The sequence below is a fragment of the Diceros bicornis genome, chromosome 12 (assembly GCF_020826845.1).
Source record: "Diceros bicornis minor isolate mBicDic1 chromosome 12, mDicBic1.mat.cur, whole genome shotgun sequence".
Classification (NCBI taxonomy): Eukaryota; Metazoa; Chordata; class Mammalia; order Perissodactyla; family Rhinocerotidae; genus Diceros; species Diceros bicornis.
In genome coordinates this window covers 70,153,287-70,169,391 of record NC_080751.1, presented here as the reverse complement: position 1 = coordinate 70,169,391, position 16,105 = coordinate 70,153,287, and the positions used below count along the sequence as shown (strand labels likewise).

Here is a 16,105-nt window from a genome sequence, read left to right as displayed (position 1 = left end):
TCTATGCAGGCACTTTGAGGGAATAAAAAAATGATTCAAGCCCAAAGCCTGTCCTCAAAAGAGAGTACACTCTCATTGCAATGATACAGGTCATAAGTGAGGTTAAAAAAATGCTCTTAAGATTTCCAGGGAAGAAGGGTACTTGGATCTAAGGCACTCAGAGAAGGCTCTATGGAAGAGAGAGCACTGGACACGATTCTTTGACAGATTGTACCTGCGGAGTAGTTTCACAAAGGCTGTTCGATTGGACCTTTTTTCTTTTTCCTTATTTTTTCTCCCTAGAGTAGCTGTTGTGAATTTAAGTGGAAAAGAGGCAACTGGAACAGTTTAGTCTGCAGAGGTGCTTTGACGGATCGAGGCCAGACGTTGTGTAGTGCAGGAAACAACAGTGGGGACTTGGCTTCTACAGCACTCGAATCTGAGAAGGTTGTAGACGTTACGACACCTGTCAGTATGGGATGGAGCTACAAACGAAGGGATAACGTAGTTATCGGATATATAATTGTTAGGCCCCTGCAGTTTCTGTAACGGAAAGATGGTCACTATAGATAACGTCTTAAAGAATAAAAGTGAAGAGACGCGGTACAAAATTACTCATCATGTGAATTTATCTGTGCCCTAGAACGAACTTACATCTCTCTCTATATATGTCAGTCAGCCCCTAAATTAACCATAATCTTTTCCAAGTTAATTGAAGGGCTATATATATAGTCAATTTAATTATTCATTCAACAGATTTTTATTTAATGTCCAGTATGTATAAAAAGCTGTTTGGCATTCTGGGTTCTCCCAGGGTGACCTAGGAGTTCAAGTCTGCTTGGAGGAAAGACGTGAACACAAATAACCTGTGAACTTGGGCAGCAAGTTACTAAACTCTAAGCCTTGGTCTCCTCATCTGTGAAATGGGGTCAGAATAGTACCAATTTTGGAGGTTGTTTTGAGGGCCAAAGAGTCAGGTCCATTGTAAGAATGTGGTCAGTGTAGCTCAAATGTCAGAGCAGCATATGGTTTTATTGGGCTGGAGTTTAGGGATTTGGGGTCATTCATTCAGTGAACATGTGTTTCTTACTGGCCAGGCACTGCCAGGATGTTCTGGGAATGTAAGATGAGTAGGACATGGCCTAGTTCTCAGGAAACTCAAATCTAGTGGGGGAGAATGCCACTCCGGTGAGTACAGTGATAGAAGTAAGGGCAAGGGAATAGAGCTTCCCCTAGAACAGGATCGGAGACAGTTCCTCCAGGTAACAATTGAGTGAGTCCTCAAGAATAGTAGGAACTAGCAGGTGTTCAGAGCCCAGAATGAGCCTGTAACCTCTATACGTGTGAGTGCGGAACTAAAAGTGCTGGAGCTTGACGTCTGAGGCGCAGTGGTGCAGGGAGGTGGCTGGAACCAGATCCTGAAGGCCCTGGCATGCTCTCGTAAGGAGCGTGGACTTCTCTCTATAAACGAGCTTGACCCGAACTCTTCGGGACTGTGGACCAACTATACTGGGGTTGGAGTTTCATGGAGGATTTTTAAGATTGTGTTTTCAGTTCAGTGATAAGACTTTGTAAAATCGTAAGCATATGCTGGATGTCAGCTGCTGCCAGGAGGCTTCAGTGCCAGGGTTTGTTCTGAGGTAGTAGGTTTGAGCCAGATCAAGGCCAGATGAGTTCTTGGGGTACTGTGTGATCACACATTTTACATCCGTTTGATAGAGTAGTGTTTCCAAACTAGGATCTGGATATATTTTTAGGGGTTAAGCAACTTTTTTCTCTCTTAAAAAGGATACATATATTATTCATATTTGAGAAATACTGCTGTAGGTGGTAGAAAATATGGCTGGAAAGGTAGATTGGCGTCACATATGGCATCTTGGATGCTAAGGAATTTAGTTTTTATTATGTAGACAGTGGTGAGCTATCAAAAATTTTTGAGTAAGAATAAATGATTCAGTTTCTGTAGTGATATTAGGATTTGGCATTTGCCCCATGTCAGTGAGGCAGTCGCTCTTTTTTCATTTCATTACCTTATTTGTGGCCATTTTATGTTCAGAGGGCCCTCTACTAGATATTGGAAGAAAGAAGGGTTAATTTGTGTAAATTTATATTAGCTCATTTTTATCGAGTGTTTTTGTTTATTTTTTGTTTGGTGGGGGGCACTATTGTGTATATTTAAAGTTTTGTGAGGATTTTTTTTTTTTTTTCCCCTAAAGCCCCAGGCGATAGTTGTATGTCATAGTTGCCCATTCTTCTAGTTGCTGTATGCGGGACGCGGCCTCAGCATGGCCGGAGAAGCAGTGCGTCTGTGCGCGCCTGGGATCCGAACCCGGGCAGCCTGCATCGGAGCGCACACACTTAACCGCTAAGCCACGGGGCCGGCCCAGTTTTGTGAGGATTTGAAACTTGTCAAACTAAGATTTGGAGATGATATGTAGATTTTTGTATACCCATGGTTCTTCTGCTCTCATTACCAGCATTTAATTCGGTACCGTTTAGTAATAGGCACTGGGAGAAATACAAAATATGTACTAAACACTGGAAGAAACTTAAAAAATGAATAACACATAATCCCTGCCCTCAAGGGACTTAGAGCTCTTATAATTATAGTGTGACAGAGTGACAAAGTGTTAGAAGTGGCATGTCCAGGGCACTCGTTTATTCCTTTACCTGACCTAGGTGACGAGGACGTAGAGAAGAGGCTCTTTACCTGACATAGAAGCTCGTACTCAGGCCGCAAGGGGTGGGGGGAGAGGAGGAGCAAAAAAGCCACTTATTACAACTTGATAAGTAGTAGAACAGGGGTGTAATTCTATTTGGGTGGATTAGGGAATGCTTCTCAGAGAAGTTATATCAATTGGTACTAGGTCTTTATCTATAAAAGAGATGTCAGTAGAGAATGGAATAAAGGTTATTTTAAAATTGAGGGGCAGAGAGAATAAAGATCCCCAACGTATAAACACTCCCGTAAAGGCGGTATGAAAGTAGAATGGGAGTTCGGAGCTACAGTTTGGAGGGCCTTGAGAATTTGGATTCCTTCCCTCAGACGTGGGGAGCCACTGGGGGTTGTGCGTGGTTCTCTGACCTCTTTATTTTCCTGGTCCCCAAGATGGTATCACATAATGAGCTCTGGTGATCCTCACTGACCTTAGGAGCATAACACTTTATTACTTTTTAAAAGTCAGATCCCTTAAAAAGAAAACTTTTATTTATCCCTTTTAGAAAACCTAATTAAAACGAAAACTTTATCCAAACTGTCATAAGAGTGATTCATATTGTTCTTTAGTGAATCTAAAGATTCACATTTTGAAATTTTTTATTCCACTCGTGAGAAAACTGTTATGAAAGTCATAAGGAAATTATTTTGGGCGTTACATGCAAAGTTCTGCCTAAATCTCTCAGTGGGAAAGAAAATTAAGACTATGTTATTTGGATGTTGGCTTCTTGTACATGAATAATTATAGAACAAGTATTACTGTGATGGTGATAAATTTTTTAAAAGAAAAAAATCCTTTTTGTTAGTTCATGAAAAGTATCGATATAGTGTACTTAAGTTAGTTTCATCATTAGCTTCTGGCTCAACTACTTAAAATTTTTGTAACTTGGATGAATTCCAAGTGCTTTGTTAATGCTTTCTTTCTGTGAATTAGGTGGGTGAAAAATATTTCTCTAATTTCTCCCCCCAAATTAAATTAACTTGTTAGAGCTCACACATCTGACTACTCTCTGTAGACGAGAGAGAGACAGTGTGTTTTACTGGCATCAAGCCTTGGTTTGTAGTGTTGATGATAAAGCCCAGAAAGAGTAGGGGAGTTGGGGGTTTATAAAATTTGTTCTCAGTTACTTTCACTTTGCCAGCTGGGAAGTGAACCTCTGATGGTGACCTGTGTTTTGAGCATACTGTTTCCTTGTGTCTTTTTCTTTTTTTTCCCTTTGAGGAGTAACAGTGGAGAAAGCAGCCAGTTGTATGCACAACATTGTGTGGCTGCCATAATGCTTCCTGGGAAAATCATTATAAATTAGTTCAAGATTTGATTTGCTGTTGGTTCTGTGCTTGTAAGCATTTGGAATAAAAAATCTATACAAGTTAATCCTTTGATAATGTAAATCACTTTATTTTGTTGTTTTCCACTCATTCAAACTGAGGTTTGACAACAAAATTAGGTCTTTTGAAAATTTCTAAGTGCATGAATTCTCAACCAAGAATGAGGAACTGTCTTAGAAAAATGGGCTGGACATTTAAAAAGGAATCTTGCAGAGCATCTTTGACCTGTTTAGCAGTTTATTTTTGTGGTTAATTTTTTTCTCTTCTAGTGATTTTGGGTGGGAACATTAATTGCTCATCTTTTGAGACTTATGTTCTAGTTATTTGAATAAAGTCAAACCTTTCCTCAAAACCAGTGCAAGGAAGTATGAAAACAGAGAAAAGGTCATCATTTGCGTTCTTAAAGATATTTACATCATTCTAGAGAAGGAAGGTCATGTATCATTCAGCCTACTCTCAGACTTCAGAAATAGGATATATGTGTGCGCATATGTATTTTACAGAGCAGGAGTTGGATATATAATAATCCATCTTACTTTTTACCTCTGTCCCACCCTGTGTAGGAGATAGCGGAGTTTTTCTGTACTCACGTTGTAGAAAGTATTTCTCTGTATGGTGAAAATGGTCTGAACATTGGTTTTATCCAGACTTGGGTGACTTGGCCTGTTGTCCTGCGCACTCAGGGGGTTGCCCATTAGGTAGCACCAATCCTAAGTGTTGGCGCTGTGAGGACCAGAACATACCCGTCTCGTTGCTGCCCCAGGCCCCAGGGGAGAGGCCTGCCTCGTGTTCTGGACTTGCCCTCTGACCTGTTCTGGGTGCTGCTGATTAAAGATTGTCACCTTCCTACATAAAGATTCCTAGATGCTGAGCTTCTCCCTCAAAACTTACCCTGGCCCGCGCTGTGAGTGTGGGTTGTGTTGATCAAGAGCGTGGTTTCGTGGGTGAGTGACATGTTAGCGAGAAGTCCACTGTGGATGTCTTCTCAGGAAGTCACTTATATGGAAAATGGAAATATTGTATTACAAAAAGGGAAATAATACTCCTGCCCGGTTACCACACTGTGATCATGTAAGGATAAATTACTGTCCCAGCAGCTTAGAGAAATAGTTTCGATCAGGGGTCAGCAAAGTGCAGCTCTCAGGCTGCCAGCCAGCTGCCTGTTTATGTCAATAAAGTTTCATTGAAACACCACCACACGCATTTGTTCACTTGCTGTCTGTGGCTGCTTTTGTACTGTTACTCCAGCGTTGAGTAGTTGCAAGTGGCCCACAAAGGCTAAAACACTATCGGGCCCCTTTACAGAAAAAGTTAGCCAACTCCTGGTTTAGATAAATACATGAGAGCTATTTTGTGTGTCTATGTTGTGTTTCCTCTGAACCATTTTTATTCACTGCTCCCTCTGCATGTTCCCTCTTTGGTAAAAACATATGAGTTAAGCGTGTGCTGTGTACCAGGCAGCAGGGACAGAATGGGCTGATTGAGTGTTGTCTCTGTCCTCAGGAGCTTGCAGCTCCGTGCAGATGACACCCCAGATGAGCCTTGCACTGTAGTTCAGAGAGATGCCCACACCTTCATCTGAACACACAGTGCATCCACAGACGTTGACCCCTGTGTATATCACACATCATGTGAGGAGTAAACATGAGAAGTAGAGTTTGATAGGTCTTTAGTAGGTTTTTTTCTGGTCGCTGCCTTATAAACTATGAGTTCTTGAGGATTTACAAGACCTTATTGAATAGCAAGATTGAGCAGATGCTTTAATCTTTTTTGTGTGTGTGTGAGGAGATCAGCCCTGTGCTGACATCTGCCAATCTTCCTCTTTTTTTTGCTGAGGAAGACTGGCCCTGGGCTAACATCCGTGCCCATCTTCCTCCACTTTATATGGGACGCCACCACAGCATGGCTTGCCAAGCAGTGTGTTGGTGTGCGCCCCAATCCGAACCAGCGAACCCCGGGCCGCTGCAGCGGAGCGGGTGCACACACACTTAACCACTCGCGCCACCAGGCCGGCCCCCAGATGCTTTAATCTTTATTTTTCCATTGATTAAATGAATATTCTTCTTACTTGTTAGGGCTGTACCTCTGTAAAAAGTGTTTGAATAAAAAAATCTGATGGGGGGCTGGCCCAGTGGCATAGTGGTTAAGTTCGCACACTCCACTTCGGCGGCCCGCGGATTGCAGGTTCGGATCCTGGGCGCAGACCAACGCACTGCTCATCAAGCCATGCTGTGGCGGCGTTCCATATAAAGTAGAGGAAGATGGGCACAGATGTTAGCTCAGGGCCAATCTTCCCTAGCAAAAAAAAAAAAATCTGATGGGATACGTAGAAATACATGTAAGAATATCTGAACTCTTTAAAGAAAGGAAACCATATGTTAGGGCTTGTTTTAATAACCTCAGAGTTTTGGAGCCAAAGGAGACCTTTTATGGATCAAAGTGTGTAAGTTTATGGAAGATTAATCACTTGACAGCGGTGGTTTTTATCCTGGCTGATCACTGGGGAGCACCTAAAAAAAGTCCTAGTGTCTGGACCCACCGAGGCCAGGGAGAGCCAGAGCCTCTCAGCGTGGCCCAGCTGCCTCTAGGAAGGCTGACGTCCGCCAGGTAATTCCAGTTGAGTCAGGCGTGTGAGACACGCAAGTTCCCAGGCAGTGCTGAAGCTCCTGGTGCCACATTGTGAGGGCCGCTGCTTTATAAGATCCTGAATTTTATGTAAGCAGTTAGTATGACTACTTTAAATGGCAACCTTACATGATACTTTTAAAATAATATGATTCGTAAAAAGTTGGTTGATAAATATATCACACAAAATTATTGTCACTAGTAAATGCCGAGTAGGGACATAGCCGTCATCATGTCATCATCTTTCAGTGTAAATATAATCATAGGACTCTCGAGTTAGAAGTCATCTAGAGGGGCCGGCCCCGTGGCGGAGCAGTTAAGTGCGCGCGCTCCGCTGCTGGCGGCCCGGGTTCTGATCCCAGGCGCGCACCGATGCATCTCTTGTCAGGCCATGCTGAGGTGGCGTCCCACATAAAGTGGAGGAAGATGGGCATGGATGTTAGCCCAGGGCCAGTCTTCCTCAGCAAAAAGGGGAGGATTGACATGGATGTTAGCTCAGGGCTGATCTTCCTCACAAAAAAAAAAGAAGTCATCCAGAGATGATCTGGTTCTGCCCTGCATCTGACAGATGACCAGCCTTGCCCCGGGGGCGCAGCACTAATGAGTGAAACTGAGACGTGTTGATTTGCAGGCCAGAGCCTTTCCTGTTGCCCATGTTACCTCCTGCTGGCACATAACATCAATCTTGCCCCCTTGCCGGCCTTTGGTTGAGGCTTAAACACAGCGAGTTTGTCCCCTTCGGTGCCAGCGTGTTCTTTCCGGGGACCCTGCTGCAGCAGGCGTCATAAGCACCGCCCGTGTTTTTCTCTCGCAGGTCTTCAGCGCTCTGTCCTTGTGCCCTGTGTCCGGGGCCCAGCATGCTTATGTTGCACACCTTGTTCACTTTTACTGGTGTGTTTGTATATTTATCTAGACAAGGTAGCATTTTTTAACACTGAGTCAGGAATGCTGTGTACTTTCTGTGGTACATTTAGGAAACTGCCAAGTTTAGTAAGAACTGATTTAAAAAATCAGAGACAAATGTGTATAAGAAAGCGATTGCAAGTGATCGTGCGGGTTGTGTCTCCCGAAGGCTCCGTGTTTACACTGATCTGGGATCTGGCTCCTGCTTATTTCTGCTTTGAATAGAAATTTGACACTGGGAAGCAGGGGGAGGTTAGGTTTTAGGTTGGATTACCATGAAATCCTGTTGTAAAGGGAATATCACTTTGGGTCAGAGACTTCCTGGAATTGTTGAGGGTAAAGTGTTACTTTCCCAGGCAGCTGTTTTTGAGTTAGGAATTGAGCCCTGTGGCCTAGAATGAGAGGGAATAGTTTAGATTTTCCATTTGGTTGTAAAATGAAAAATCTGGTGGTTTGGTTACTTTATGTGCTCGATTGTTTGCATGGACTACCTGTCTTTCTCTCTGTCTTTTGTCTGTTGCATCGACTATCTGCTTAACTCAGGTTTATGGATTGTATATGAAGTGGTTTTTTTTTTGTTTTTTTGTGAGAAAGATCAGCCCTGAGCTAACATCCGTGCTAATCCTCCTCTTTTTGCTGAGGAAGACCGGCTCTGAGCTAACATCTATTGCCAATCCTCCTCCTTTTTTTTTCCCCCAAAGCCCCAGTAGATGGTTGTATGTCATAGCTGCACATCCTTCTAGTTGCTGTATGTGGGACGCGGCCTCAGCATGGCCGGAGAAGCAGTGCGTTGGTGCACGCCTGGGATCCGAACCCGGGTCGCCAGTAGTGGAGCGCGTGCACTTTTAACCGCTAAGCCAAGGGGCCGGCCCTGAAGTGTTTTTTAAAAATATGGGGCTGACCCGGTGGTGTAGTGGTTAAGTTTGCACACTCCGCTTCAGTGGCCCGGGGTTTGCAGGTTTGGATCCTGGGCTTGGACCTATGCACCACTTATCAAGCCACGCTGTGGCAGGCATCCCACATGTAAAGTAGAGGAAGATGGGCACGGATGTTAGCCCAGGGCTAATCTTCCTCAGCAAAAAAGAGGAAGATTGGCAACAGGTGTTAGCTCAGGGTAATCTTCCTCACAGGAAAAAAAAAAAAATGGCAGACCATTCCAGGTAGTAAAGAAAAGCCGGGTGATTCATCTAGGATAGAGTTGATTTGGGAAAGAGGTAGCAGGTGTAAAGGAGAAAGCACTGGATATGAATCCCAGTCCTTTGCTTTCTGCCTTGAGGACAGTTTAAACAGTCTCTCTGGGCCTCACCTGTAAAAGAAGGATGAGACTGTCTCAAGGTTGTGGTGATGATGAGCAAGATCCTGTGGATAAAGTCAGTGGCCAGCACAGGTCCTGAAACAGTAGGTGCTTGCTGCTGTGGGCTCCGAGACACAAGTCTGGGTGAGTGGGAACACTCTAGGGAGGCGGGACTTGAGCTGCCTCAGATTCAGAGAGGCAGAGAGGAACTGTGGAGGTGACACGGACTGGGACAAGCGGAAAACAGGAGGAGGAAGAATGACAAGGACAGAGAGGGGAGGCAGGAGCGAACAGTGGAAGTGTGTTCTAGGGATGGCGAGTGGAGAGCTAGTGAGGGGACAAGAGGAGAGACAACTTTTAAATCTGTTAATTTGGACACGTTCCCAATCTTGTTTTGATGTTTTGGTCTTTTCCTACTTAGAAACAGCATATAGACTAGAGCAAGAATAAACCCCGTTTCAGCATTTTGTATACCTTCTAGAGAGCATTCTTTGTCGCTGTGGTTGGAATTTTCTTTCTTCTTACCCTCTCTTCCCACTCCCTTTCTTCTCTTTCATCTTACGTTCTTATAGGTTTTCCCCTCTTTTATGACTTACGCTTATCCCTTTCTGGGTCTTGGTTCAGCCAGTGGCACCCACACAACTTGCAGTAGATATATTCTTGGTTGTTAGGGCTAGGGCGTTGTTGACCCATGAACTGGAAGGAGTCCAGCGTAAGGGTCTTGGGTCCTGGGAACCCAAGGACCCAAAAAGTTGAAATGTGCCAACTTGTTTTAAAAACTGTAATTCTGATAATATCCACTATGTGGTGCTCGCGTATCAGAAATAAATTCTAAAACTGAGTAGTTAAAAGGGAGCTCAAAAACTTTGTGACCATGTATGGAGAGGTTAAATTCCAGAGTCACAAAAATAGGGGGAAAATGGAGCGTGTTCACTTGCTGCACAGAGGTTCGCCTGGGTTTCTCTAGGTGGTAACCTCCAGCACCACTTTAACAATGGGACTCACTGATTTCACCAATGCCCGAATCTCAGGACGTGGGGATAGCAAGTTATCCTGAGAGGTGGTACAGACGTCAAGACAGGCAGGTCCCCAGACAGTTTGTCCTAAACTATAAAACAGCTGCAGAGAGAACCTGTGCTACTGGTAACATTTGAAAATGACATCAAGAAAGACACCCAGACTCTTCTGCTTATGATATTGAATAAGTAATCTGGAAGGGAAAATTGTCAGGGTTCAAAGTGGCTGTCTATTTTTTCCCTTTAAAGTCTGCCATTCCTTTGATCAAAAGTAGTTTTAAAATAAACTCTTTATTACCTTTTTTTAAAAATTTTCTTTTAAATGAGCAGCTGAGCTCTCATTTAGAATCTATTTGAGTAATTTCAATGTTAGTGTTTTTACGAGCTGTGCTGGGGTTCATCGCTGCCTGTTGCTTATAGAACCTTTTCTTCCCTTTGCAGGTTTTCATCTCTGTGAACTGCTTAAGCACCGATTTCTCTTCTCAGAAGGGTGTGAAGGGGTTGCCTCTGAATATTCAAATTGACACCTATAGTTACAACAACCGTAGCAACAAGCCTGTGCATCGGGCGTACTGCCAGATAAAAGTCTTCTGTGACAAGGTAAGCTTGTCGGGTTGGGTAGGGACACTTAGAATACAGCGTGTGAGATATACTCTTCCTGGAAAAGACCAGGGTCTTTTTAATATTTAAATTCAATATGAATGTATTGCTGGTAATATGAAATAGTTTATTTTAAATTAGCAATTATTATTTTAGCCATGGAAAGACACATTATACAGTGGGCTGCACCCAGTCCTTGGCGGCCCCTCAGCTTAGTGGGGTTTGTAGGCAGTGGCCGAGGGGTTGGAGCTCCTCTTGAGCTTTGTGTCTGAGGACTCTATGTGGGTGAATCATAAAGGGCTGCCCTTTAACGGGATCACCTCCCTCCAGGCCCTTTGGTAAGTCGTCAGCCAGCTCACTAAGACGGGAGATGAGATCCAGATTCTTCTCTACAGCAGCAGGTAGACAGGAAGAGAATGTGTAGGCCCGAGTGGCTTCAGCATCATTTCTTTTCTCTGAAGAAAGAAGAGAGGATCACCTGTGCCAAGTGTAGTGCCAGGGCCTCAGCTGGATTACATTCAGGGGAAGCTCCTAGGCCCACTGTGTCTTAAGGATTGGAGACAGTGGTATCCTTGAGAACTGGGCAGTAGCTGTAGATGAGTGAGTAGTCCATTGAACGACGATTGAAGGAGACTGACTTTTTCCACTCAAAAATATTGGACTATATTTTTTGCCAGTTTCCTCTTCTCATCCTGTTAAAAATCCTCTCTGTTATTAAGATTTTTAGAAGGTACTAGAGAACTGGAGGTGTATTTGCTATCAGAGGCCTGGTGTCCTAACTTTTGCACTAGGTACACGGAGCACAGCATCTGGTCCCAGTGGATGAGCCTGAGACCCTCCCAGTTCAGAGAGCTCTCTCACACACCCTATCCCGTCACGTTTGCTGTACCCACCTTGTGCCTGAGGATGTGCCAGGTCGTATTAGTTTTCTGTTGTTGCTGTTGACAAATTACCACAAACTTAGCGGCTCAAAACAACACACATTTATTATCTTACGGTTCTGTAGGTCGGAAGTCTGACACAGGTCTCACGGGGCTAAAGTCAAGGTGTTGGAAGGCTGTATCCTTTCTGGAGGCTGTAGAGGAGAATCCCTTTCCTTCCATTTCTACCTTCTGGAGGCCGCCTGCATTCCTTGGCTCGTGGCCCCTTCCCTCTTCAAAGCCAGGAATCTCCCACTGCATCACCCTGATGCTGCTTCCATTGTCACATCTCTTCCTCTGGCTCTTCTGCTTTTAGGGACCCTTGTGATTCTATCGGGCCACGCGGATGATCTAGGACACTCTCCCTGTCTTCAAGTCAGCTGCTTAGCAACCTTCATTCTCCTTTGCTGTGTAGGCTGACATAGTCACAGGTTCTGGGGATTAGGACGTGGACGTCTTTGGGGGGCCGTTAGTCTGCCCACCACAGTGCTTTCACATATGCTGCATTTTTACAAATGATGAGTCACATCTAGTGTGGAGCAAGGGTTTGTGACCCTGAGTGAAATTTCTTTCCTTCATACCACTTTCTTCTTTTTAGCCAAAGGAAAACCTAAAGAAAATCTATTGGGATGTCCATGTTCTCTTTCTAAAAATCTAGGGAGAAATTATGGTTTTATCGGTTCAACTTAAAAATTTTTTTTCACATCTGCTGTTTCTAAAAAATTCCATGTCTATTTAATAATTTTCCTTGACATTATTTAGAATTTATAAATAAGTTCATTTTTTGAATGCTATGAAGATGTTTATTTTTCACGAGACCTTTGCTCACCTCAAGTTGTAAGCAGAGTAGAGGCTTACTCTAATGCCATCCTCAGGCCAGCTGTGAGAGCCTGCCTCTGAAGCAGTGCTGTCGAAGGGCACCAGTGGGGCGGTTCCTGCATCCAGGCCTTTCCTTGGTGTTGAGTACTGTCATCTCTTAGAGCAGTGTCTCAGATTATCTATGGTGAGGGAACTATGTTTTTTATTTGTAATCTGTCATGAACTTCTACTTCCATAAAATACCATAAAAATTCAAACGAATTGCTAGAAAAATGAAATGAAACATAAAACAAAGTCATACAAACTACAAGCCCCAGTTTTTTATTATTTGATTCAACAGACGTAATTTTATTTTATTAATTGCTTTCCAAATGCTGCCTCAATTCCTGATGTATATTTCCTTGGCCAGTTCATGGACTGATACTGGTCCACGGATCACACTTTGAATATTGCTGTATTAGAGGATGTCAGCATGAGTTAGCATGAACTGGAATTTCCATATCAGATGGAAAAACTGTACAAGCAGTTTTGAGGTGAAGGAACAGTGTTGATTCATGCTCTTAAACGAATACGGTTTCAATACCAGGACTTTCGAGGGAGGCTTCTATATTTGTAGCTGATTTAGAAAATGAAACACAGGAAAGGTTTCAAGAATTGTGCAGTTATTTTATTAATCAGTGGTTGTACAAAGTTTAGAAACCAGTTCTCTTTGCTATGCGAGTGCATGCTAATGTAGTCTGTGAAGCAGAATTCCTTTTCTTCAAAGTTGCAAATTGGGTGTGGTTTGGGACAACAGAGGATTCCATCCTCTGGTGTAACTGCTTGCCTACGCACTTGTGCACTTAGATCACAGGTAATGGGAACATATCATCTATGCTCTTGGATAGCATGTCAGCTGTGCAGGCCAGAGTCAGTCACTGTTTTTTCATTACATGGGTATAAGTTCCGTATGGTGGTCAAAGAAAATCACACAAAGCAGTGGTTAGAAACTAGGCGTCTGCATCTAGTGGTGCTTTCTGTGGCCTGTTGGATGCCCAAATACCCTCAGCCTTCAGGGGTATGGCTTTCTTTGTAAGGCCCCTGAAAATATTCCTTACCTATCTTTCTCTGTTTGCTGGAGTGAGACCTACGTGGAGATGAAAGTTGTTGGTCTCCTCCCCCAGTTTCAGCCCTTATGGATATAGGAGTGGTAATGAGCGTCATATGATAGCAAAGGACATAGGAGATGAAATTATACACTATAATTTCATCCCCGGTTTTTAATCTCAGAGCTGTTATGGGTTGGTATAAAATCCTACATGAGAAGAAAACAGGTTATGTGCTGTGTGTAATTAAGTTTTAAAGTCCTTGAGTCTTTCAACCACTAGGAACCCCCTGTGACCTCACACCCACTCCTGATTCTTGTGCTTCTGGTTGTAACCGCTCTTGTCCCTGAGGGTTGTGATCGCTGCTTCTGTTCTAGGTTCACCCTGTGCTGCCTCTTCTCTGTGGAATATCCCATCTGCCTCCTTGATTCTCTCCTTTCTGAGACCTGACTCCCCTCTTATTTGGTGCCTGTCGGTTAATTTCCCTCTGCTGGCTCTTTAAAACTCTCACATTTTATGAATCTGGTCTACATTTGCCGTAAGAAACTACAAATAAGACATCTTTTGGTATCGTTTTTATGTTGTTTTTCTTTCATAAGAGAAAGTCGTATCGGTACTTTACTATGAATTGCTTAACTAGTTTGTTAAATGGAATTTTCTTTCATTTCAGAAGCAGCAGCAGTTTAGCATGTTTTCAGAGAAAATGGAAACAGATATTGGATCACTAACCAATGGAAATTTGGCAGCCCCTCTTTCTGTGATCTTGTGTATATCTCTGGTCCGTCCTGATAGAGAAAAATTTCAGTGACACTTATTTCCTGAAGATAACTTTCTTCTTCATCAGAGTAAATATTCATTGTAGCTATCTCTGGGAGCAGATGTTAGGGGTTGACTTCTGGGCCATGGCCTGGTGTGATTGCCCAACATCAATCTCATTAGTTGTTGATTGAGAGAAAGAAAGAATCAAAACAGCCTGAATTTAAAGGGTTCTCCACAATGTCATAGCACTTCCTTTAACATTTCTTGGAGTGTGTGTCTTCTGGTTGTGAATTCTGTCAGCTTTTGTATGTCTTTATTTCACCTTCAATTTTGAAAGATCTTTTTGTTGGGTATAAAATTATAGTTGACTGTTTCCTTCTGTACTTGAGAGATGTGTCTGTACGGTCTTCTGGCTTATGTTGTCTCTGATGAGAAATCCAGTGTCATCATTATCTTTGTTCTTCTGTATTTAACATGTCTTTTTTTCTATGACTTTTTCTAAGATTTTCTCTTTTTACTGGTTTTGAACAATTTGATGTATCTCTTTATGTTTCTTGTTCTTAGAGTTTATTGAACTTCTTGGGCCTGTGGGTTTGTAGTTTTCATCATATTTGAAAAATTTTCAGCCATTATTTCTTCGAATACGTTTTCTCCTTCCTCCTCCTTTGGGGATGCCAATTACACATATATTTGGCTGCTTCAAGTTGTCCCACAGCTGACTGATGCTCTTTTTACTTTTTTGGATTACTTATGCTCTCTGTGTTTCATTTTGGATAGTGTCTATTGTTATGTCCTGATGTTCACCAGTCTTGTCTTTTGCCTTGTCTAAATTGCTGTTAATCCTATCCAGTGTATTTTTCATCTCAGACATTGTAGTTTTCATCCCTAGAAGATCAATTTGGATCTGTTTTATATCTTTCATGCCTCTACTTAACATGTTCAGTTTTTTTCACTATCTTTTAGAACATATGGTCTGCAGTTATAATAACCGTGTTAATGTCCTCATCTGGCTTCTGTGTCAGTTCTGGGTTGTTTCTGTGATTTGATAGCCTCCTTGTACAGTCGTGTTTTTCTGCTTCTCTTCATGCCTGGCAGTCTTATTGGATATCAGACATGATGAGCTTTACCTTGTTGGGTGCTGGATATATTTGTAATCCTGTGAGTCTCCTCAAGCTTTGTCCTGAGATCTAGTGAAGTGACTCAGAAATAGTTTGATCCTTTGGGTCTTACTTTTATGGTTTGATAGGTGGGTCTGGAGCAGTGCTCAGTGCCAGGCTAGTTGTTCTCCACTACTGAGGTGAGGTTTTCCTGACTGTCCTGCCCACTGCCCTGTGACTTATAAGTTTTTCCAGTCTGATTGGTGGCCAGGCACTGCTCTCCCTGTGTGAGTTTCGGGCACTGTTCGCTAGTCTTTTCTGAGGGTTTTCCCCCAATCTTGGGTCACTTCCTCACACCACGTACCTCTCAGTACTCTGTGAATACTTGAGAGGACCCCCTGAAAGTCTCTGGGGGTCTTTCTCTTTTAACTCTCTTCCCCCTTTGCTGCCTTAGCCTGCTGCCTTGATCTCTCTGGACTTTTGACTCTGTCTTCTCACCCCAGGAACCTGGCTCAAGGAGACCACCGGACATCCCTCCTGTGCCACAGCCTGGAGGCTTTGGAGGCAGGCAGCACCTGGAGGCTCATTGTGCTGGGCTTCTGCCTCTCAGGGATTGCTTCTTGGTTGTCTGGGTGGCCAGAGCCTTAAAAATCCTTATTTAATGGGTTTTTTTTTTTTTTTAATTGTTTCAGGTGGAGGGTAAATCTGGTCTGTGTTACTCCATCTTGAGTGGAGGCAGAAGTCCCTTATTCTTTATGAATGTAACTGATAAATAAGGAGGGGAATGTCCTGTTTTATAAAACTACCTTTTGGGGACTGTAGTTTATCATTAAAATGAAGTTATTGTTAGACTGTTAGAAGGGACTAAGACAGATACAGACCAACTCTATACAGTAACGGGTGGGAGACTGGGGATATGTACCTGTTTTTCTGTGTCAGGAAGGTGATGTTTGTGTCAATATT

The 16,105-nt window shown here is 43.1% G+C and overlaps 1 protein-coding gene across 2 annotated transcripts in view; it reads left to right on the top strand.

Moving 5' to 3' along the window:
* Positions 1 to 16,105, top strand: part of GRHL1 (grainyhead like transcription factor 1) — a 52,040-nt gene that overhangs the window by 23,262 nt on the left and 12,673 nt on the right. For both annotated transcript variants that reach the window (XM_058551816.1, XM_058551815.1), the window contains exon 9: positions 10,304 to 10,462. In XM_058551816.1, coding sequence (XP_058407799.1) covers positions 10,304 to 10,462 — 159 coding nt within the window. The remainder of the gene's footprint in view (positions 1 to 10,303; positions 10,463 to 16,105) is intronic.